General features: G+C 41.5%; 2 protein-coding genes across 4 annotated transcripts in view; both read right to left on the reverse strand.

Moving 5' to 3' along the window:
* Positions 1–2,095: 2,095 nt before the first annotated feature.
* Positions 2,096–6,903, reverse strand: LAMTOR3 (late endosomal/lysosomal adaptor, MAPK and MTOR activator 3). Its single transcript, XM_080627467.1, has 7 exons — positions 6,820–6,903; positions 6,577–6,624; positions 6,386–6,420; positions 5,662–5,720; positions 5,000–5,133; positions 3,842–3,905; positions 2,096–2,940 (listed from the first exon to the last, which is right to left on the reverse strand). The coding sequence occupies exons 2-7, from the start codon at positions 6,583–6,585 to the stop codon at positions 2,867–2,869; spliced, it is 375 nt and encodes a 124-aa protein (XP_080483593.1). The 5' UTR covers positions 6,586–6,624; positions 6,820–6,903; the 3' UTR covers positions 2,096–2,866.
* A 551-nt stretch (positions 6,904–7,454) lies between these two features.
* The window catches only part of DNAJB14 (DnaJ heat shock protein family (Hsp40) member B14), a 30,606-nt gene continuing 13,371 nt past the window's right edge, over positions 7,455–24,689 (reverse strand). The window contains exons 3-9 of one of the 3 annotated variants that reach the window (XR_013957798.1): positions 20,345–20,490; positions 17,029–17,214; positions 16,526–16,620; positions 15,758–15,867; positions 15,229–15,401; positions 12,311–12,617; positions 7,637–9,942 (exon numbers count right to left, since the gene is read on the reverse strand). Coding sequence is in view for 2 of the 3 variants with exons in the window: in XM_080627092.1 (XP_080483218.1) it covers positions 12,493–12,617; positions 15,229–15,401; positions 15,758–15,867; positions 16,526–16,620; positions 17,029–17,214; positions 20,345–20,490 (835 nt within the window). In the remaining variant the exon portion in view is untranslated. Of the gene's footprint in view, positions 12,618–15,228; positions 15,402–15,757; positions 15,868–16,525; positions 16,621–17,028; positions 17,215–20,344; positions 20,491–24,689 lie in introns of all 3 variants that reach the window. The other 2 variants (XM_080627091.1, XM_080627092.1) reach the window with 2 other exon arrangements.

Below are 24,689 nucleotides of genomic sequence, written 5' to 3' on the forward strand. Positions count from 1 at the left end.
TTATTTAAAACCACTCCTTTCTGGAAACATTAATTACTTCTTTAGCAAGATCTGTTTAGGCTCTAAACCAAAAGAAAAATGAGAGAGGTAATTACATTGTTGTAAATAGTATCTATATTACAATCCAGAGAATATTTCAAGGTGATGGATGAGTAAACACTTAGTTCTGGTCAAATCTCTTTTTGTATGAGTTACATTTGTACCCCAGTGATGGCTACAAGGGACAATTTGTTTCAAATAGCATCATCTACAGGTAACAGTGAGCAGCAGCATGCAAACAGACTTGACAAACTGGGGTTACGAGGAACAGGCACACTTAAAACAGCTGCTGTGGGACCCTAAAGATAGTGACAGGGCTCTACAGAAGGCTTTGCCTGTGGCATCTGCCAGCACTGTGAGTAGCATCACGAGTTGGGCCCCCAACAGCCCCCCTTGGGAATGGGCTGGATTTTATGTTTTCCTCACACAGAGAACTCAAAATGAGGTTCTTTGCAGAACTATAGTTCTGCACTTAGTTCACAACTGCAGCTTAGTTCAGAACTAAGCATTGCTTTGTATTAAACAAAAAGCACATATACTAAAAATAGGAATTTAAAAGAATCCATCTTCTGTAATAAACTGATGTAAATTCCTATCTACATTTTGGAAGATTCACACGCATTTAACAGTGTTGTGGCTGGCTAGAGTCAGGAAGTGGAAGCCTCGTACTTTGGTGCTGTAGTCAAAATAGCTGTTACATTGTGCAAGCAAAGTTTGACATGCTGGAGGGTCCCAGGAGCAGCTTGGCCTGACCTCAAAGCTGACCCAGCAGCAAAACAAGACCCCCTGGGCAATACTGCTCCCCCTGGAGGGCTGGGGAAGGAGGGGCCCATGTATCTGTGCAACAGTCAAGTTTCTGCTGAAACAGCACAAGCAAACCTCTCCTATCCATGCAAATGTTGTGGCACAGGGCTTGGTATTGCTCACGCAGCAGGTCAGTGTTCAACAGATGCCTCTACTGTGAGAAGGCTGAAGAACAGAGGAAAAACAGACTGGAAGAAGAAAATGTCAATTTGGAGATAGAAATAGCATTTTATTTCAACTTAGAAATGAAAAATATTTGTGAATATTTTTATACAGACTGTTTTCTGAATAAAACATCATTATAAAACTACCAGAGGTCTTCTGTATTCATGCACTGTGGTGTTAAAGCCATATCCTCCTTTCCCCCTTCAAGAAGCAGTCTAACAGGCATCTCCCGTTCAGTTAAACAGCTTGGATGAGTTGGTGCAAGAGAGAGGCAACGTGAGGGGAAGAGAGGGACAATATTCTCCAACAGCATCACTGTTCCGCGACAACAGCTTGGAAATGAAGCCTGAAGCATATCCACAAAAGCAGCCTTCCCCTTTTCATACCAAAAGGCTGTGTTACAAAGTATTGAAGACCGGTCAGCACATGGTGTCATGAACTGAAGCCAGTAGCAGAAATGCAGTTGGCAGGCCTAGGAAACAGTGACCAGTAGATGAGCTGAAGAGGAGCTTACAGCAAGAGGAGGCCTCAGGTGGAATGCAAATGCTTTTTGCCAGAAATACGCATGGACGCCCTAGGGCTCAGTTTCCAGCTGGTACTGTGAGGACCAGCGACGGAAGCTTCCACCAGGAGCTCAGTTTAAATGGAAAAGGGTTGACCAACACCTTTTAATTTCTGAGAGAGCTTTGAGCCAAGGATTCCCAGTCTTCATTTCCAGCACAGCTGCTCCCCCCATCCTGCCTGATGCTGAAGGGGGGCAAGGTGTGAACAAGGGGCAGTGGCACCCCCTTTCCCAGCCTGGGGCAGAGACCTGCCAAGAGCTCACACTTAGTGCTTGGTTTCAGTGCTACAAGTCTACACTGCAGCCGTCACAAAGGGGAACACAGGAGGGAATAAGGGGGAGGACTGACCCCAGTGATAGGATCTCTGCATTGGCATGGGACTCTCTATCCTTATCACCCAGCCAAGAGACATGTTGGTTAGTTTTCAGGCTCTAAACTCCTGGGTTTTGTACATTTACAAACAGCGACAGAAAAGCCGGTGTGCTATGGAGTATTATGGTGTGACAGAAGACTGGACCAGGCTCTGTCATTTAAAAATACTGTATTTATTTATATGTATTTACTTAGGAAAACCTAAGGGTAAATGAGCCGAGAGAGTCATTAGTGATGAACCCACACTAGGACTATGAGACAACAGATCTTCACAACTATATAACACAAAAACCCCATGAAGAAAAATGAGACATTGTTCAGGTGCTTTTATCTGGGCATCAGGAACACCCCTGAGGCAACAGCTTTCACAGAAATAGCTTTCTTCTCAATGGAAGCAGGATGCAGCTAGCATCCAGATTAGTAGCATTCCCTTGCCAAAAGTATCACCACTGTGAGAAAGCTGGGATATTTATTGATTGTACCGACACATCACGGCTAGTAAACTTGCTCTCACAGTAACTCCTTCAACCACAACTGATAACACTGTACAACCAATCTGCCTTCCAACACATAGTAGGACACCCCCCAATACCTGCCTGGTTTCCTGTAAAGCAAGAGATCTGTGGATCTGTGGGTTGCTCATGTGAGCCAGTGGCATCATGCCGATCTGGCAGAGCTAAACTCCATGGGAGCTATTTTGGTGGTCTCTTCAGTACTGCATGATACAAGAAGCATGGCCTAAAGTAACATCCACCTACAACACACTAATAGATCATTTCAGATTCAGTACTATGTACAATTTACTCTTACTTAGTATACTAAGGAGCTGTGGTATTTCTTCTGAGGCGTGTTATTTGACTGAGGATTATTGAATCTGTCCACTGAGCTGCAGAGGAATGCTGCACTCTGGCTATACCATCAGGTTAAGAAACTTCAACAACCTGCCTCAGTTCTTCAAACAGAGGCGCGAGCTCCTTCTCTAGACTTAGAATCAGCCCTGGAAAGAGAGGAGAGACACAACAAACATCCCATCAAACCACATAACTGAGAAGCCTCTCTGCAAACCTCACCACTCCCTCCCAAGTCACAGGAAGCATGTTCCAAAACACAAAACCTTTCACTTGGGCTAATCACTCCATGGGAACAACAGGGGCACATCCCATGCAGCACAGCTCTCCTGTCCTGCTGCTGGCCTCCACTGTTGCCTCCCTGCTTCCCACAGCTGCCAAAGTCCAAGCAGCTGCACAAGGATTCAGTCCCTTTGGCTCACACTCATTAGACAATGCCCTCATGAGCAAGGCTCAGAGGACTCCCCACCCCACACAACTGAGGGGCTGAAGCTACATGTGTTACTGCAGAACCCAACTTGGAAGAGACTGAACAACTGGCTTGTACAGTACAAGCACTACTGGTGCAGTGAGCATGCTCACACAGCAAGGGTAAGGCTAACCACAGGAGAACTTGTGCTTCTAAAAGAACAACTTCAACAAGTCACTTAAAAAGCTATGCATTTTTACTCACACCTTTCATAGAGTCACAGAATGGTTTGGGTTGGAAGGGACCTTAAAGCTCATCCAGTTCCAACCCCTTGCCATGGGCAGGGACACCTTCCACTAGACCAGGTTGCTCAAAGCCCCATCCAACCTGGCTTTGAACACTGCCAGAGATGGGGCAGCCACAGCTTCTCTGGGCAACCTGTGCCAGGGCCTCACCACCCTCATAGTGAAGAATTTCCTCCTTGTATCTAATCTAAATCTCTCCTTTACAATATGCTGACAAAATTCATAGCAGGAGCAAAGTTAATATACATCAAAGTAAATTCAGGTGATTTGGTTTTAATTATTTAAACATCTGGATCTTAAAATACCACCATATTTAAAATACACATGAAGACGTACCGGTATTGGCATTGCTGCTAGCAATGAAGCTTACTACCAAAGGTAAGCGGTTGAACTGCACCACCTGGAAGGAGAGAGAACAGTGTTCAGTCAGCAGCTAAGCATGTTGGATATCAGAGCTCTGACACTTAAATGCTATCTGAAACAAGCAGCCTCCTCAGTTGAAAACACCAAAAGAACTTACAGCATGGTACCAGGAGCTCAAAGCCTGGCGTTTCCCTTTTTCCTGTACTCTACAGTGTTATCCACCACACTTTCCACAGGCAGCATGAAAGCAGGGGGGTCTATTGTTTTAAAATACTATTCGGTGTACAGCAGTATCTCTACTTCCATTAACAGGGAACTGGAACCTTGAGCACAACAAGAAGCCAGTCACATCAAGAGAATCAAATGAATGCACTCAATGTGTGTAAACTAGCTCATTCACCCGTTTATTTTCCAAAGAGGCCAGGCTAAACAGCTGGCCAGTTTACTGCAGTCATAATAAACAGCTCTGAAGACCACTAGGACCTGAGAAGGAGCAGAAATTTGGTAGGTGATGGATTTCAGGACACAAATAACCAGCTTGTAAAAAAAAAAAAAAAAAAAAAAAGAGAGTGGCATTTCCAAGCTTTCTTATCTCTAAATCACTCTGGCAACAAGATCAGCTACGAAGCAGACTGCATGTGCTTATTAGTTTAGGTGTCACTAATTATAAATAAATATTGTTTGTGAAAGAGAATGTAAAGCCTTTGCAACAGATTGAAGGCCACATGAGCAGCACCTGCTCCAAATTCCTGATCCCCACCTCTTCAGAAAACTTCACTATTTTCAACCAGTACATCTCAGTTTTGAGAAATAGAGGAGAAGCTGAACAAATGGTGTGACAGCTTAGGCTCTGGCATTTAAGCAGTGTGAGAAATAACATGCAAATACTTAAAGAGCAGTGAAGTCGAAGACTGGCAGCGTTTAAACAACCCCCTCTCCCTTGTTAGTGTGGAATCACAGAATGGGTTGGGTTGGAAAGGTCCTTAAGACCATTCAGTTCCAACCCCCTGCCATGGGCAGGGACACCTTCCACTAGATCAGGCTGCTCAAGGCGCTGTCCAACCTGGCCTTGGAAATGTAATGCAGGAGCAGCCTGGGTCACAAAGAACAAACCACACTGAGGTGACTCACCTGGTACGTATTGTAATAGCAGATGATACTTTTGTTTTTAGACAGTCCCAGTTTACTGCCCTGATCTGTGGCAAGGGCAAAGGTGGACAGAAAGCCTGGTCGCAGTGCGTGTTCTGGAGCATTATCATTGGCAACTGGAACAAAACAAGACAATTCTTATCACTACAAGGCATGTCTGACTGCATCTCAAGGAGTTAGCTGGCTCAGTCCTCCACTAGAAGTACATCTGATATGGGGGAACATGTAACACATCTCATGTACTTCCACAATGAGTAGAGGGCAATCTTCATCACTTAATAATATTCAGTACACCATCAGTGCTCCCTACACCAGCATCCTTCCTAGCACACCTAAGGAACAGACTTTTCCTTCAGTACACGCAGCCTGTGCTGATGTTACTTTGGTTGTGTCCCCCCTGCTGTGTGTGCTCATTCCAGCCCTTGAGCTGAGAGAATCTCTGTGCCCTGCAACTACTGAGGCCACAAACAAAGGATCAATTTAAAGAGGTACATAATCGACTACTGAACTAGAAGTCCAATTTAATTCTTTGATTTGGATACTCAGGTATTGGGCACAACCAGGGCAGATTCTGACGTGCTGCTCCACCCCCTGCCGTTCAGTCACGGCATCGGCTGCAAGGCACAGGGAGAAGGTGGAGTTACCTTTGATAACAGGCACTCCGTCTCTGTCCGAGACTACAATCGCATGAAGACCTTCAACGCTGCGGAAAAATGAGAAGACACTATCTTAAAAACCGAGTAGTTAGTTGTCAAGATCTTGTTTTCCCTGAACAAACGCGCAAGGAAGGGGGAAATACGGGACAGACTGACACCTTCACTAATGCAGTGTTCCATGGAAAGGGGCTTGTTCTGTATAGTGCAGGTGAGATCTTGGAGCAGTAAAACAAGGAATAACAAATTAAACGACTAAGAATTCCATGAGACTCCCAGCAACTGGCACTTCCCAAGAGGACCGGTACAACTAACCGAGTTCCCTTAGTCAACCAGGAGCCCTTTGGTGGTGCCCTCTCCCAGTGAGCACCAATGTCACCCTGCCTCAGATCTGCGGCTGTGGCAAACCTGTTTAACGCTGCCAGTAACCGGTAATTACGGACAAGGGAGCTGTCAAGGATTAGGCAACCGAGTCACGAGGAACGGCTTTTCCATCCACCTCTCGGCCGGGCGGGCCGAGCACACCCCACCGCTTCCCAGAAAGCGAGTGGACGCGAAGCTCTCTTCATCACACCACACTTGAGGGACCCAGAGCGTTTACCAGAGCGACTGTCCCCCTGCCACAGCCCGGCACGGATGATCGCCTCTCTAAACCAGAAGCGACTCCGCCGCCAGCCCGTGCTCCGCAGGGCCCGCCGCGCCCCCCCGCAGTTACCTCGGCAGCTTCTTGTACAGGAACCTCTTCAGGTCCTGCGGGCAGAGACGGGACCGCGCGTTACTTACGTCCATGGAACGCCGCGCTTCGCGCCAGGCCCCGGCACCTCCCGCCGCCCCGGCCGTGCTCCCTCCCAGGCCTCCCGCCGCGCAGCCGCCCGCGCCTCAACCACCTCCCGGAGCCGCACTTACGTCGGCCATGGCTGGGGCCCTGCCGGCGCTGCCGCCACCTCCGCGGGCCTGCGAGACGAGAGGGCGCCGGTCACCCACCCCGAAGGAGGAGAGCGACGGGCGAACGCGCCCCCACCCTGAGGCCCGGCCGCCTCCCCCCACCCCGCTGCCTTGGTAGAAGCCGCCCCCACCCGCCCAGCGAAGGGAGCGCGGTTGGGCCGCGGTTCCGGGGGTGGGGGCGCTGCCTTCCCCTCCCCGCCACACCTGTGTGCGCCGCCGGCCCGCCCTGCTCTGTGCTGCGCTGTCGCTGCTACCCCCCTGCAGCCGCCGCTTTCCCTTTAAGCCGCTGTCACATGACGGCGCGTCAGCCCCCGCGAACCCGGAAGCGCTTCGCGCCGGCTCTGCAACTCCTGCGCAGACGCAGGCGCAGCGGGTCCGTGGACGAAGTGGAGCACAGTGCGGGAGGTGGGAGCCCTTGGCGTTGTGGTGACAAGGGATGCTCAGTGATATTGGATGTAGTCCATCGGGCCGCCGGCCTGCAGGCTGATAATGTAACAGCTAAAGTGAAGAAATAAATCAGGTTCATCCGGCATAAGTACGGGGAGGCCTGGCAGATTCATTATATCACACTCCCACCAACCTGCCAAGGCAAGAGCCATGTGCTTACCATGGTAGAAGCAAGCACTGGGTGGCTGGAAACGTACACTGTGCCCCATGCCACTGCCCGGAACACTATCCTGAGCCTTGAGAACCAGATTTTGTGGCGACATGGCACCCCAGAAAGAATTGAATCAGACAATGGGACTCATTTCCGGAATAACCTTATAGACACTTGGGCCAAAGAGCATGGCATTGAGTGGGTATATCACATCCCCTACCATGCACCAGCCTCTGGGAAAATCGAACGGTACAATGGGCTGTTAAAAACTACACTGAGAGCAATGGGTGGGGGAACTTTCAAGCATTGGGATACACACTTACCAAAGGCCACCTGGTTGGTCAACACCAGAGGATCTGCCAACAGGGCTGGCCCAGCCCAGTCAGAACTTTTACATATTGTAGAGGGGGACAAAGTTCCTGTGGTGCACATGAAGAATTTGCTGGGGAAGACAGTCTGGGTTATTCCTGCTTCAGGTAAAGGCAAACCCACTCATGGGATTGCTTTTGCTCAAGGACCCGGATATACTTGGTGGGTAATGCGGGAAGATGGGGAAGTCTGATGCGTACCTCAAGGTATAATTCTGGGTGAAAATAGCCCATGAATTAAACTCTGTGATGCCGATTGCTATGCAACACTGTATATTATCACTTCTATGGTGGCTATATACCCATCACTGCACTGTGTCCACCACTTCAGATTCAAGGATCTGAACCTGACTTCCTTTGGATTGCTCTGTCAAGGGTATTACAGTAAAAATCATACAGATTAATCAGGACTGGCTTCAGCATGCAACAATGCAACACCACCTCTCCTGCCCTGAAAGGCTGTTAAAACAGATGGACTAAATGAACTTAATGGTTATTTTACAGGGATGGTCCATAGACTAGGGAAATGATATCTTTGTGTGTGTGTATCAAAAGACAGGAAAGGTGATGGTGTATTGGAAAGTGTGGGACCTGGGCATGATGTAAATGGTATAGAATAAGGGATGGATATTGTCCTGCTTTTGGCTGGGATAGGGTTAATTTTCTTCCTAGCATCTGGTGCAGTGCTGTGCTCTGGCTGCAGTCTGAGAACAATGCTGATAACACACCAATGTTTTAGTTGTTGCCAAGTAGTCCTTACATCGAGGACTTCTCATTTTCCCATGCTCTACCAGTGAGGAGGGGCACAGGAAGCTGGGAGGGAGCACAGCCAGGACCCAACCTGGCCAAAGGGATATTCCACACCATACCACATCATGCTTGGTACAGAAACTGCAGGGGAGTTGGCTGGGAGACACAGGCTGGGCATCAGTCAGCTGGTGGTGAGCAACTGTATTGTGCATTGATTGCCTGTTTTGGGGTTTATTCCTCTTTTTGTTGTCTTTTCATTACAATTATATTCTTACAATCATATTTTATTTTATTTCAGTCATTAAACTGTTATTTGAACCCACAGGTTTTCCCTTTTTTCCTGTTCTCCTCCCCATCCCACCAGGGTGTGTGTGTCAGTGAGTGGCTGTGTGGTACTTAGATGCCATCTGGGGTTAAACCACAACAAATGGTGTATTTCCTTCCTATATTTATTACATTTGTACTATTTGCTCTTGATCACATGCCAAAAATGGCACAGAATTTGGCATTTGTTACATGGTATCCTTTCTCCAGGTTTACAAAGGAGCATGGAGAAAGCAGTGCCCAGAGATGAGCAGCACTTGCAAGGTCATACTGAGTTGTTAGTAGATAGGGGATACATCACTGGGGCTTCCAACTGCCATGAATCATGATGACCAAAGTCCCTCTGGTTAAACTGACTGCGCTCTGTTAACCCAATAGAGACAACTGGGAAACCAGGACTTTTAGCAGTTACAGCTTCAGGAATTTGTATGGTAAGTGCTTTTTTTTAAACCAAAATGTTTGCTTTCACTGTTACATTTTCCATCTGCTCTCTTTGACCAATTACAGGAAGAAAGAGTAACAACTGCTTAGCGGATGAATGGAATTTATAGAACAAACAACCTTAGAAAACATATTCTTGCCCTCTCATTTTAATCCTTTTACAGCATTCATTACAAAATTACATTAAAAATGTACATAATTTAAAGTTGTCTCTACTGCCTATTTAAATACATCTGTTACATTTTAGTGCTATAATGTTCTACTTTTCTTGCAAACTTGTAAAAGAATCAAGACTTTAAAAAAAGGTTAAAAAAAAAAACAAACAAACCAAAACGTAAAATTAAATCAAATTTAATTTGTTTTACCTGAACAGTTAGAGAACTTGTAGGGAAATGTTCATCAGATGTGAACACTGAACACACTTGTGACTCAGGATGCTCCATAAATAGAACACAGACTGATCACTATAAGCTCCCTTTCTCATCAAGGTATGTCAGAGTCATGTCAAAAGTCTTCACTTTCTGCAGGACTTTCCTGCTTGCTCTTGTAGAGGAGAAATCAAAAACCCATGCATGTGCTATCTTTAATTCTAGATTAAATATACAGGTAATGTGTAAATAGACTAAGGAGTTAATTCTCGGTAGCTAGAAAAGTTCAGGGATTTTTAGTCAGGCCATTCAAAACCAGTTTTGTTTTTTCCCTTTCTTTATGATACCTTAGTTTAATGAGAACTTCACCTTCTGAAGAAAGGTCAAATGACAATACCCAAGTACTCCACTCTCCTCAGCTGGCATCTTGCCGGTAAGAAAATCCATTCTGAAATTTCCAGCAGATTCCTCCTTTTTCCTAAAGAAAAAACCTTCAGACTTGAGAAAACAGTAACAATCATGAGGACAGAAACACCTACGTGGAATATTGAAAGAACATTTGCAGGCCATGTTTAGAGCAGGTTAAACGTTACGCTACGGGAAATAACAGCATTCTTCTACATGTCACTGCATATTTCAAAGCGTGCCACCATTCAGTCTTTTAAATACTAAGTAATTTCCCTGAAAATGGCAATTGCAGTAGATAATCCAGTGAGATGTAGCCACCCAGGTCTTGCTTTTAAACTACTGGGACACCTGCGCTGCCACAGCCACTGAGTCATTCTGGTTTGCTGAGGTACCTACTGATAGCAATCTAACCAGCCTAACACAGCCCAATATTTGTCCATTTACCTGCTTCTCAGCTGCAGCGGGAGCAGGGCAGACACAACCCACCGGATTACTACATGATGCTAGCAGCATCTCTTCACTCTGACTTCACTGTTCTGATACTTGATGTGCGTGTGGCATCTGAACTAAAAGATCACTCTGCAAGCTCACACTCATTTGTGAATGGGAAGGCCTGAGTACCTATTAAAGCCTTTGGAACAATTTTCTTCTATTAAGAAGACACAGGAGTACCAGTACGTACTTTGACAGTTTGTTTTCATTAGTATAATTACAATACATTCTGGACAGTTGCAAAATCTGGGGAATCACGTTTTCTCCATAAATTTCTATTGCAGACTTCAAACACGTGGGTGCCTTTCCATTACTTCTGCATGGTTTTCCTACGATCTTAGTAAGGATGTCCAGTACAGCAACCCTTTTATTTTCCCATTTGTTTCAGCAGCTGTTAGTTCTGCTTTGTACCTCAGGCTTTCACGTTCACCCTGAGTGCTGGTTTAGCTGCTTAAAAGCCTGCAGCTAGTCCCTCTCATTTTACACCAATTCAACATTTCCAGTGGGACAGCGTAGAAAAGGTATATATGCAAAATGATTTCTGGGTCACTTAGAGCAATAGGATTTAGTGTATCTCTAAAGTCAAATCCTGCTTGGGATCAGGAGGAATTCTGATGAAGGCAGTCAAGTATTTAAACTTTCAGTTCAGAAGGAGAACTTGGCTCCACATAAACCGATAGCATTGCTCAAACATAGCAGTTTTCTCAGACAAAAAATACTGCCCTTATTAAGAGCCACCTGGCATTCTCAAATACAAGAAAGATTCTCCTGCACAGCCCTGTTAAAAAGTAAAAACATCAGCTACTGAACCTAAAAAGAGTTTCAACGTGCTTTTGATAAACTTCAAGTACATTGTACTTAGCTGCTTCAAAACACCTCTTTGCATCAGCAGGTGTGGCTACATATAGTTTCCACGTACAGACCAAATGGTATGTTTGCTCACGTCTAGGAAGTCTGCCCAGCAACACTCTGGTCCAGAAAAACGCATACTCTACCTCTTCTGCCCCAGGACAAGCAATATGGCTCTGACCATAGGAGCCTACTGCAAGCTAGCAAAGCATTTAAATAGTTGGCGGAAGTGTTGAAAGGCACATAGCTTGTCCTTAGCAATGTTTCCCTGCTCTACTTGTGGTACCCATTGGGGGAATCAATGTTGGGACCTAGCTTGTAATAAAAAAAAAAGAGTAAGAAAATGGAAGCCTGCCAGGAAAAAAAAAAAAAAAGGTTGCCTTTTCTTTTTCTAATCTTTTTTTAGCTTTAAGATTTTACTATTGCATGTTTTCCTCTACCTTTCCAGTGAAAATTCAGGAAGCTATGGATGCATGTTAACCATACGCATGGATTTACTACTACTGGAATACCAAATGGTAGAGCTGCTGTAAACTGCTGCAAGTACTAAAAGCAATGCTTGTAATGGCCTGTACAGCATTTGCAAATATTTACTTGGAAAAGAGATTAGTGTAGTTCTTAGGTCTCTCAGCATTGCTTAGAAACACTAAAAAACTACAACAGCTAACTGCTACTCTACACCAGATCAATGTACCCCAACAGGTATTTAGGAATATATGCCATTATATTTAAAAATACCAAGTTCCTCTAAGCTGGTAAACCTAGAAGATTTTACATAGAGTTAGAGATAAAATATTAAAAATTCTTGTTTCAACTCCACACACTTGACATCTGAATAGGAGTGATGTAATCATACTATTTATTCCATCAGTGAGACAAAATGTTGTATGGAACTAAATTTCTGAGATTTTTAAATAGAAAGTCATTTAACTCGTATATACACAAAGTGTTCTTTCCACAGATATTTACATGGCAAATATGTTAGAGGAGAACCACTATGACTAAGTCTCTACAAGTATAGCATCCTTTCTGAGCTATTCTCTCTGCTGAAAGAATTCACAGAAGCTTGGAAGTAAAATCTAGACAATTAAAGTTACCTATATTTCACAGTAGGTAAAGAAGCCATTAAATGATATTTCAGCATAAGGTTTCTGGAAACAGCTACACAGTAGAGTTTTACATCCACCCCTCTTTTCCAGCATTCATGGTGAAACTAATCTCTTCTTAATTTACAAGAGACAGAACGGCATACGTAAAGATGGATGTGGATAAGTGTAGTTCATCCTCCTCGATAGAGGCTGGTCAACCGTTCTAGTTCTTTGCAGTTGTCCATGGACATGGAGTCTGCTTTCCTTCGGAGACGGTCATCTCGATACACTTTTGCTGCATAAAGTAAGTCTGTTTCTTTGAGAAAAAAAGAGAAAAGTTTTTTTCAGGTTAAAACCTGAATACTTTGCACACAATACATTCCTTCTCAAAGCTGTGTAAAACACCTCGCGTTTAATCCTTGCCCTTTTCTCCTTCCGTCTATTGAGCAGAGAAAGTGGTAACAGCTTTCTAGCACCTGCACATTTCATACAGCAGTATCTGATTAAAAAAACAACAAAAAAAATACCCTACTACTTCTTCAGACCTCATAAAACAATGCAAATACAGGCCACACTCAGTGACCTTGTGTATTATTGACAGCTCCGGTGTCTTGTCTGTGCCCAAAAATCCATTCTCAATGTTAAGCCCATTACTTCAGGTGATGCTGCTTCAGACTGCCAGTGTTCAGAGGTATCAATAAAAGAACTCTCTGTATTATACTGGTGTTCAATACCTTGACATTGTTAAGCATTTTAATTGTATAAAATCTTTTTCTCCCCTTCAACTCACAGTGGATTAGCAAGGCTTTCTTAAGTGTCAGTCAACGCTGGAAAGATTTTAACTGTCAAGGAGATCCAACACACAACAGCTATTTTAAAGTCGTAAACCCACAAAATCAGCTGTTTCTATAAATAGAGAAAATCTATTAGGAGCCTCTTACCCAAAATCAATTTGGGTAGTTTTCACAACCTGATAAATTGCAAGTAGCAAACAACATGACAGTCACCACCTTCAGGTAATTTTTCTTCTTTATACTATGGTCAGATGCTTCTGTAGTCATTACATTTTTCCCTATAAACATGTATATTATACAGAAGCATGGGCCTCTCTGCATTGTCCAGGGCTGTTAATGCTTAAAAATCTAATCATGTCAAGAATAAAGGCTGAAAGATGGGAAAGGTATTCTTTCTCTTCTTTCCCTCCTCAGGTGGAAAATGTACATCAACTAAACCTTTTCAAAGATATTCAAACAGTAAATACATTACAGGAGACACAAATGTAACATGCCAGTAAATCTAAGCGTAATGACTAGGTAAGTGAAAGCAAACTATCCTTCCAGATCCACACTCAGCTGTAAAAATGTGCAAATCATATGTCCTCTTTTTATTTTTTGTGCTGGATTATACCTTTGTTTGTTAATAACCACGTCTCACTTTTGTTAACTATTTTATTATAAGACTACTAATCATTTATCTAGCAACCCCTGGAGATGAAAAACTAGGTATTCGTTTCATGAAAAGTGAACATATTCAAACATTTCAAGATGATCAAAGGACAATCTAGTTGGAAAAATACAAGTTTTGGTATTTCCTTATGAATTATACCTGAAAACTCTCTGATGATTTCCTGTGTCTGAAAAACCTGGAAAAAATTATTCTCACCAAATCTAGTAGTCTGGGAAATAATCCAAAGTGTTTCCCCCAGAGCACTGGTGTTTCTCTTGCATACATGTGACCCAGCAGCACAGTTTTCTGCCCAGCAGGTCTTTCCTGGGCACAATTTGTAAAACTGTAGAGATTTACTTGTGCATAAGCAGTATGTACTCATGGGCAAGGAGAGTAAAATCTCCAGGAAGCATTGGACCTGCTATGCATGGGCAGTGCAATTTGTATTTGTATACGTACAGGCTGAGTGTAAAGAATGCATGTGGTCTTGTTCATGTGACTAGCTGTGATGACAGGTTGTCTTTTACAACTGGGAGAAACTGAGGGGCCATCTCAGCTGAAAGGCATGGCATGACTGGACTGCAGAGAGTAAAGTTGTGCAGGAACACATGATTTCACTCAAAGAAGAGCATTCTGTCTGATTCTGGTCAGTTTACTGACAGTTTGTGAATGAGTTTATCCAGTAAGTTATTATTGAGGCTTACTGCCTGAAAAGTTGAAACCATCTGGTTTTAACATTGACGTAATTTTAGCAGCACTGCTCTCATAGAGCATGAAAAGCTCACAAAATGAGCACAGATAAAAGAATAACAGGTTAAAATGGATGATGAAATCAGTGCTATTCAATGCTATTCAAAATTCTTACACTTTAACACTGAATTCTAGGCTTCTGAAAGAAAATACCTCCTTGTATAATATTAAATTAGATTAGAAAACAAGATGGCAAACTAAAAAAAAACCACACCAAAACCAAAAACCCAACCATTTTAAGGTCTGATATAGCCAAGGTACCAAGTTCAGGGGGGAAAATTATTCAGCACTGGCAAAACATTAACCACTGATTTGCAGCTTATGAAGTTTAACAGGATGCGTTGTGTGTCCTCGGTCACCGTGAAAAGCAGTGTTTGTATGTACTGTGGTTCCTTCTCCAGAAACATTTATGTCAGTGTTTCCTGTCCTTAGAGCAATTTCTTTCTCATTATCAATTCACTGTAGTCTTTATTCTTCTGAGAAACAGTCACAGATAATAGAGTAGCAGGTTAAAATTGCTGATGATTTGCAGATGGTTGTTAGGTTACTGAGTAAAGCACAAAAATCAAATGACACTGGGGACCCTTTTAGAAGTGAGAAACAGTAGGGAACTTTATGCTTGCTTTCTCATTGAAATGTTTTAATAATACAAGCACTTCATTCTTGCCTGAGGCAATAATTTCTTACAGTAATACATGATTTCATGAAAATACACATATTGCTAAACTTACTTTGTTGCCTCTCCTTCCAACAGTTATTACGAATGCTGGACACATAATCCTCTTCCACACTCTTTTCCACTTTCTGTAATGACTCTCCTTTGTATTCATTTTTAAAGTCCTTGTTGACATAATAAATGACACGCAAGTTTTCTGTCTGCATTTTTATGGTCTGCCCTGTACTTCTGCAAAGAAGGAGCGATTGGGGAGAGAAAGACTAGATACTTATTTTATGGGTTTTTACACCACAAATAACACTTTTTTAAAACATTGCTATTATAGAAGAAGAGCACATTACTGAATTTGTTTCAAGACAAGTAAAGAAATGAATGGCTGCATAATTTGCCAGAGAATAAAAATTTCTACATTTACCTGAATATTAAGGTTCTGCTGCTTAAACACCCTTGATCTCGAAAAAGCCACATTATTAAGACACTTGTTTCTTGTTTAACAAAAGGCTCTCTAAAATGCTTCTAAGTGGGAGAGGCTGATTGCAATATCCTCCCTCTGTTTTAAGCTAATGTAATTGAGCATTACTTACGATCTTGGGTATAAGGCGTAAGGAGGGTTAGATACCATCAACTGGCTCAACAAGGAGACAAGGATCAGTACAATAATAGGCATCAGCTGAATGAACATAGAGAAACCTCCCTAAGGAAAGAAAGAGATTCAGGTATTTCACAAAACTGCATCAAGTAAACACATTTGACAAGATTTAATACTAAGTGTGACTTTCTGCTTTAAACATCAAAAACTGCTAGGCAAACTATAACTGCAAACACTGTATTGTTATCTTAACTTTCTGATGCATACACAATATTCACTGCTCAAGCTGCAAGAATTCATGGGTTAGCTTGTAGCCACAAACAGTTACCAAGTGAATAGCTCCATTCAGTTACATTCTATGCAATGATTTGGTCTCATCTATACAGTTGTATGTAATTATATCAGACTATATGTAATTCGTATAGATGAATATCGAGCCTTAAGTTCAATTCTTACCTCAGCCCAAATAAATGTTTAAATGTAGTCAAGGATTAGTGACCAGAACTACTGGCATACTTAGGCTAATACCACCAGTCACTAGAAAGATAGTGACATACAACAACAGATTTACAAAACCAGGCTATTCTCAAGTTTGCATGTCTATTTATATTAAGTAGTACAACCTGCCAAAGTTTTAAAATACATAACTGGCAAGCACAAATTCTCCTCTACAATACAGAGCTCCTGTGCAATCACAGCACTGAAAGTGAGTACCAGCAAATTTTACAATCCATAGTTTAAAGTCAATGGTGCTTAAACATACATCACCCCTCTCTTCCTCCCTCTCATGTCCACTCTGACGGTGCTGATTAGGATGACTGTAGCCAGCACGACCATTAGAAAATGAATGTACACTACCTAAGGAAAGAAATATCCATATTTAAATGATGTAAAAAACCCAAAACTATTTAGAGGTCAATACAGAAGCAACAACATAAAACACTTAGCATTGCTGCACAATGGCACATAAAATAGCTTTAAGATATCTTACACCTTCAAAGTGGTTTAAAATAAATATTTTAAGCTCTAAGACAACTGATTTTCTTATTTCATGGACTGCAGAATCACCATAGTAACCCCAAAGAACCGAACTTGCATTTTGGGGATTTAGCAACACTTAGGGGAAAAACAAACTGTGATGCAGATTAAAGAATTGAGGTTGTAGGCAGGCTGGAGTAATTTTACTGTTTTACAGTACCACAAACTCTAATGCCACTCTGGGGAGTACCACTGTATCCCAATGATTATACTGATATATACAAATACCTGTTGGAAAGGCCCCTCCAAAAAACATGTTGAATAGATCCTCTGGGGTAATATCTGCCTCACAACCTCTATGGAAGTTGAATCTGCCGTTGCTAGGGTGATTGCATGTTTGCTCTTCGCTGCCTGTAAGGTCATACTGCTTTCGCTTTTCGGGATTACTCAACACAGCATATGCGTTTCCAATTTCTGAAACAAGGAATAAAAGACAACTCCCATAAATGAAAGATAAGTGCTATTCCAGCATGAAAATTGCAACTTCAAAGTCAGGAATACGCAGAGAATGATGTCTTTTGCTGTATGTTACAAATCAACTACAGTAGAACAAGGTCCAGAAACATCTCTACTTTTCTTAGCATAGCTTCCATAGAGTTTCCCACCAACGCCATTCAAAGCCTTTTATCCTGCTGAATTAGGCAGAAGGCAGGAGAGCTTTGTTTCTTTTTCTAGGGGAACACCTACACTTGTGGAAATGTTCTCGCTCACTGCAATTACTAAAAAAGCATCCCGCATTACAATGAGAGCTTTAAAGCTGGGTAATTGCAAAGTTCAGTTTGCTCTAGCAGCCTAGCTTAAAAACATCATGTAGGTTTTCTTTGGTTTCCTTTGGTTTCCATTGGTAAGTGGTAAGATTTTTTTGAATGCATCAACTTTATTATCTACAAGAGTATTAATGTATTTTTCTGTGTTCTTCTTAAGATATTTTACGGATTACATTAATAACATTTTGCATGATGTAACACACATGCATGGCAGGAACATGTGTGCTCCTAAAGTTGTCAGTACGACCTCAATGTTTGCAGCGCCTGGCCTGGATGCTTGTCCGCATTTATGCTACGTTATCACAAATGGGCAACTTCAACTTTGACAGTAGAAAAGGAAAAACTGAGTTAGGTGAGCATGGACAGAATCAGTGTGAAAAACCAAAAGCTCTGCTAACTTTACAAGCTTTAACCCTAGTTGCTGTACACAGACATACAGCTCTTGCAGACTGAAGGAAAATCTCTGTTGGCACTCAATGAACAATCTTCACTCAGTCGTATCTTTATTAAACCTTTCTGCTTTCTTGTCTTCTCTCTCTTCCAGGCCGCTCCAACAAAAGGCTTCTTTTGCAGCCAACCAACACAAGGCACAGGGATTGGTTTTCAGTGTCGAGAAGCCATCAGTCATCAAAATTTTGTGAGAGGTGCAGCACTACAACCTCAACACATGCAAATGAGGACCATGACTTTGCATGATTACTGTTTTCAACATTATCCAATTGGGAAAAAAAAAAAAGGAAGTTAATGAATCTTAACTATGTGCCTTTTAAGATGCCCTTAGAAATAATCATTAGTAATTCCTTTAACTGGAGGAGAAAACCCAAAGAAATTAAGCCTGGCAATGTACACTGAGAGCATGATATACACTACTGACACCAAATATTGCTGCAAGGTTCCTCCTGTATCCTCTATTCAGCATGAGGATAAAATTGGTAGTAAAAATCTATATTTTCCCAAGAGTTAGAATTTAGGGAGACATAAATCAGGCGACTGCAGCTAAAGAGAAGACAGCATACTGTCACAGTATGGTCAGCATTTTGACTATTTGTTATTTGGTTTTAATTATTTAATGATAATTCACAACAGATTTGATTCAAAGATAATTTTCTTTACATAAAAGACTTTAAAAAATTGAAAAAAAAACCAACAAAAAAACCCAAGCAAAAAACCAAAAAAACCCCCTAACTGCTCAAAAGTTTCAAAAGAAATATTTTTGATGAAGTTGGTCAAAGAGATTCCAAGAGATTAAAAGTGAATCCAAGAGATTAAAAGTGATTATATTTGTACAAACTTCTTAATCTGAAACACAATCTCAGGGAGACCACTCAATACAGAAGAAAAAAGAGTTGTACTACGTAGCTCAAGATCTAAGTACCTTGCCTAACATCAAACTCTGTTCTCTAACGTGGCCCTTCCTTAAAATAATGCGCTATTATGAAATAATAGCTATTACTGTGAAACTCCTTTTCTCAGCTGGATGTTAGAAACTCATCAGACACCTTTAAAGGCAAACTAAACAATAAATTTACTCAGCCATACAAAAAAGATTACAATCATTTTGAAGCAAGAAAAATGCTACCTTTTATTGAGTTATTTTTAGTCAACAAGATTCCCCTACAAAATGTTCTCTTCATTTACTCACCTAGTTAAGAACCAGAAAATGAAAATAAGCTGAGGATATCAAACTTGTAGAAAGCGCTAATGTTAAACAAAAGATTAAATAATAAGAAACTGATTTCTAACATTTCAAAGGTTATTTAAAATGCTATTAACAAAGAAGAATTATTTTACTCATAGGGCTGGAGTCAATTTTCTAAGAATAACACTTTTTATTTTAGATAAAGCCATCATGTAGCTGCATTAAAATAATCATTAACCATCGACCTTCCTGCTATATTCTATCCAATTGTCATCTGGAATTGTTAATATATTATTATAATTACCTCTTAAATTACTTCTGTGTCAGAAGTCTTACTCAACAGGACATTTTTTTTCTTTTTTTTTTTTTTCCCCTTCCCAAATTCAAATCTGATTCATTTTTTCAAATGTCTGCATGTAAACCTTGCACAGGAAAAAAATGAAATAGATGTACCACAATCATATTGTTTGCTTATGCATGATCATTTCTCACACATTCACATTTTTCTTCATCTATGTCTGAGATGAAGGTGTACTTTTCCTTAAAAAGCTTTTCCACAGCAATTTCCCTTGTGCAGCCTAAGATCAGGTCAAGTCAGACTAAATTTTACCTGAAATGGTCAAAGGCAACTGTTAATAAGGCCATGTTTGAACCCAAGTGTTTCTGTGTGGAAAAAGTAGCAAAACTACATACAAACAAGGAGTTCTAAGGAAAAGGTAACAGCGTGGCATGTGAATCAGCAAAAACTGCATTCTGCTGTCAGATATTGCTTTGCTTTTTTCAGGCTCAAGTAAAGATTTAAGATAGTTAAGATTCAATTGACTACATTAAGTCAACAACAGTAAAAAAGTGCAATGAGTTTCACAGATCAAGTATTCACTCCTTGTACCTGATAATTAGAGTTAATCTTCTGAAACTGAACCCTACTGCAAAAGCCCACATTATTTATCTATACTTCTAGGCATATGTTAGGACAATAAAGATCAAGTATGTTCTTGGATTAAAATGTCAGTTTAATATTAGGTACAGAACACCACACTGACAATTTTGTAAAGACAAGCGACCAGTGCAGATGAATTTCTATTCATCTAACACAGTTTAATCACAAAAGAAATCTGAAGTGAAAAAGGGTTTTTACTTTTAAAAGCCTCTGTTGCTCCAGGTGCATCGTTTTTGTCTGGGTGGAATTTCAAAGCAAGTTTTCTATAAGCCTTCTTTAGGTCTTCTTCACCCGCATCCTTTGACACCCCAAGGACTTCATAATAGTTTTTACATTTCTTTATACTGCAAAAGAAAATGAAGTAAAACATTGTAAACAAAAAGATGTAAAAGTACTGTGTTAGGACACAGCTGCAAATGAGGTAATCCATTACACTGATGCAATACGTTACATATCTCACTTTCAATATAAAATCTATTTAAAAATCCACTCCAGAAACAAAGAATGGCATTTTTCATAATAAACTCACCACTGAGCACAACAAACGATCATACTCAAAATTACTTACTATGTACATTTATTTTACTACTTCTACTGTAGAACTACTAGAGTTGTAAGAAATTGTTCCAGTTTGCAATTATTGTAGCATTTCCTCATCCCCAATTTATTTGAATATTGATGTTAATAATGCATAAAATGAAAATTCCAAATTTATTCACAGAGCTAGTGGGTAGGAAGGCCTGTTATGGCTGTCAACAGCAAATGCTCTCTGGTATGCACGATTTAAAAGAAAACAAACAATACCTCCCTTTCTCCAAATAAAAGTCAAGTCGTAACACCATTCAAGCATTCACTTTTCAGGGAAATAAGGCATATGGGAATACCTCTGCTGCTGGGAATGCACCTGGATCTTAACAAGCTTTCTGTAAGTATATATATAAGTTCACAGAAACAGTAACAGCTTCAGCAATTGCAAATTCATCTCATCTCATATGTTCAATGCAGCTTTATTTAAACACTGGAATATTCTTCCTATAGGTCGTCTCACCCAGACAGGAAAAGCAAAACCTGGAAATGATGTAATGATTTGGTAGGCTTTACAATACCCAGAAGAGAGAAAGAGCAGTTACAGAAGGCAGAGAGAACATTAATTCTGTGTGGGCAGGAAGAACTGACCAAATCAATAAATACACCTTAAAACCTAACTAAGTTACTTGGATAAGGATTCACAAAATAAGGCCAAATCACAAACTTGCATTGCAGAAATGAGGCATATAGACATTTGGTGCATACCAAAAAAGAAGGCTCATCCGAGCAAGAAATATAAATTACATCCATAAATACTTTAAAAGCTGCGTGTGAGTCTCTTCATATGGCTGTAACTGTGTCCACATTCTCTTAAATACATGGATTTCTACATAAATACAGGTTTAGTGTTGCAAAGACTATACACAGGGCAGCCAAGCAGAAAAAGGGGGAAGTAAGCCTCCAGCATTTTCATGAAAGAATGGGTACCCTGTAATTAAGGGAATGCTAGCATCAGAAGTACAACTACACCGTCGTGTGTGGTCCTTCATAGTTCACAGATTGATCAAATCAAGTTTCATGTGAGGGATCTCTTTTCCTGTGTTCAAATAACACAAACTTTTGTGGAAGTCTTGGTGTAATGCTCACAAGAGCACTGCATTGAATGCATGCAGGCAGCTGCCAACACAAATATCCAGTCACATAAATACAGTTCATTATATTGAACTAACATTTAATAAGTTCAGGAACTGATAAAGCTAACTAAAAAGAACACATCATCAAAAAAGAATGGAAAGAAAATACATTAAATTATACTATGAGTACTAAAAACTTTTGTTTGTTCATTTATTCATTCATTAACAAGAAAAAACTTTGGTACTGTAAAGATCACTTCATCCTTAGCCTCAAGACCTAGATTACTTATGAACTGTAGCAAGACAAGACATTTTTATTTAAAGTGTAACACTATCAAAAATTAAGCTGTTATTTCAAGAAATTGTTATCTCAGCATCCCATCTAAGTTCTTCTCTTCAGTAATTCAGTATCTGAATTATCTTTTGTGGACCAGACTCTTCAGAACTTTGGTTGATATAAAATTAGGTGGTGAGTCATCAGTGTTTAGCAAAGTTACTTTATTAGCAGTAAAACTGCACTGACCACTCGTTCAAGTGTTTTAAGCACCATGCATTTGCAACAACTTTTTCCCCCAATAGTGTATGGCCATTTTTTCATGGAAGTAACAAACCCCCCCACCCCCCCACCCCAAGCCAAACATGAAAGCATACTTCTTTGCAGAACCTATATGCATTTATTTCACAACTCTAGGATGCAGAGAGGAGAAAAGTGGAAAAAAAAAAAACCACAAAAAAAAACCATCCAAGAAATGCCAACCTGTTTTCCAGCCCCCAAAAATTCACTTCAGCTTTCTCCCATTCACAACCAGTGAAAACCCCACAGCGGGAAACCCTTATTGGAAAAGCAGAAATTATCAGAATATGTTCAGGTCAGTGTGTGACCAGCTTCCAACACCACAGCCTGCCTAGAGCCAGTGTATCAAACCAGAGCTACTCCTTGATGAGAAAGCGCAGGGAGAAACCTGCCTTGTGGGTCAGATGGCATTTGCCCCTCAAACGGATGAATGCTATCACCCTCCATGCAACAACTATCCTGAACCTGCTTCACAAATGAGCTATTTTTTACTGAGAAACAAGTGTTCAGCCAAGGTATAACACATCTCGATTTTCCCTTAGCAAGTCTTTGCTGGTGATTGCTTTGTTAAACAAGACAATCTACAAATACACAAGCATTGCCATTCTAAAGTTCCTGATTTCATATGAAGCTACAATTTAATATTTCAAGCACATCTTATATCAAATCACCCTTATACCCTGACCTGCTACCCTAGGCTAAGTGGCCAGGCTCAAACAAACCTCTGTGAATTTGTGACAGCCACCCCTGACTTTATTCTCCATTGTGTGTTCCTGTCAGGATGGGCACACTCACAGCAACACTGCCTGCAACAGACCTGTAACCGATCCTCCAGATCATTTACATTGCCCTCCTTTCTACTGCACAGGACCAACACTGAGATACTTAACCCCTGTTCACTGTTTAGCCTGTTGTCATCTTCAGATCTCAACCAAGTGAGTGCTGGCTCTAACAAACCTCAGCTGCAAACATAAGCTGCTAGTACTTTGCTGGACAGCCTGAGAAGCACTGCTGCATGTGACTTCATGGCAAATCATGTGAAATACCCATATATGTGTGGTAATTTTGCAGAGTTTAGCAGGACTTCGGATTAGGCAGATCAAGCTTTAAACCTGAAATACACTAAATGATTGTACAAATATACAGGGGACAAAACCTCTACCTAACCCTGGAATTCTCAGCAGTGGCTCTGTGCTATGAAGCCCTTGCTACACTCTGCTATTAGACAAGAGTTTTATAACCACTGCTTTGCCATTTCAAGGCAAAAGGCATCTGGACTGTAACTAGCTAGTACCTAGTTAATGCAAAGTTTCCTACAGGGAGGGAGCTAGTGACTTCTACCAAAGGGTCCCTTCCTGAGCACAATTCAGGGCAATCATTACAAGGTAATGGCTTGCCTTTTCAGACAAGTCCATGTGAGTTCTGCACCAAAACTTGTATGGCAGCAGCTCTGCACTAGGGATGATGGGACAACCAAAGACGCTTAGAAGGTGCTTTCCAATTAAAGTTATCAGCGTTTGTGATGCTCCCTTGAGAGGCAAGACTCTAACAACACCACAAACTCAACTTGGTCAGTCTGTTTACAGCAGGACAACTCCATGGGATCACCAGGGCAATCCACTGGATGCTCAGGTCTTACATGTGCTGTGTAGTCATCATGCTTCTCAAACACTGTTGGAGCACACAGCCCACCCCACCAGGGCCTGACATGCCACATACCTCCTCCACCTTAAAGAGATGAGGATCATGGGCTTCTCACAGAGACTCTCCAAGACTTAAGTCCTCTTCCCCCTAACTGCCACTGTCCTGATGATAAATTTCTCTTCAGCTGCTGGGAGCTGTTGGAAGTTATGGCCAACCTGACCCTTGTCCCTCAGCAGAAGCAGGGCTTTTTGGACATATTCCCCAACCCTTGTCTCCAGTAAACTCCAGACATCTGACAATCATCACACTGCCAGAATTCCTCACCTGGAGCATTGAACAGTCCTGTGGAGATCTGTCACAGAAGGACAGATGGACAGAAGGAACCATCCCCTTCACGCTTGTCTTCTGTTGCAGGCTACACAACATTGGCCAGCAGAGGCTGGAAAAGATGAAAACCAGTGGAGGCTTTGGAAAAGTCTGACCATCGATGTTACTTATGGCTTTAACTGCATCCGAACCCCCTGTCCTGCAGCACTCTCAGCATGAACAACCAACTAACTTTCTGAAAGCTGCATTTCAAATTGTTGCTTGCTTGGTTTTGCTGTACTTAAGGCACTATACTCCCTTGTGCTAATTTTCTTGCACATGCACATTTCTCCATACT

The sequence above is a fragment of the Psittacula echo genome, assembly GCF_963264785.1.
Source record: "Psittacula echo genome assembly, chromosome: 1".
Lineage (NCBI taxonomy): Eukaryota > Metazoa > Chordata > Aves > Psittaciformes > Psittacidae > Psittacula > Psittacula echo.

Coding starts and splice junctions, on each gene's coding strand:
- LAMTOR3 (XM_080627467.1), bottom strand. Junction 5,721..6,385: donor CTGTACAAGAAGCTGCCGAG/GTAACTGCGGGG, acceptor ATTTTTCCGCAG/CGTTGAAGGTCTTCATGCGA. Junction 3,906..4,999: donor GCTATTACAATACGTACCAG/GTGAGTCACCTC, acceptor CTCTCCTTCCAG/GTGGTGCAGTTCAACCGCTT.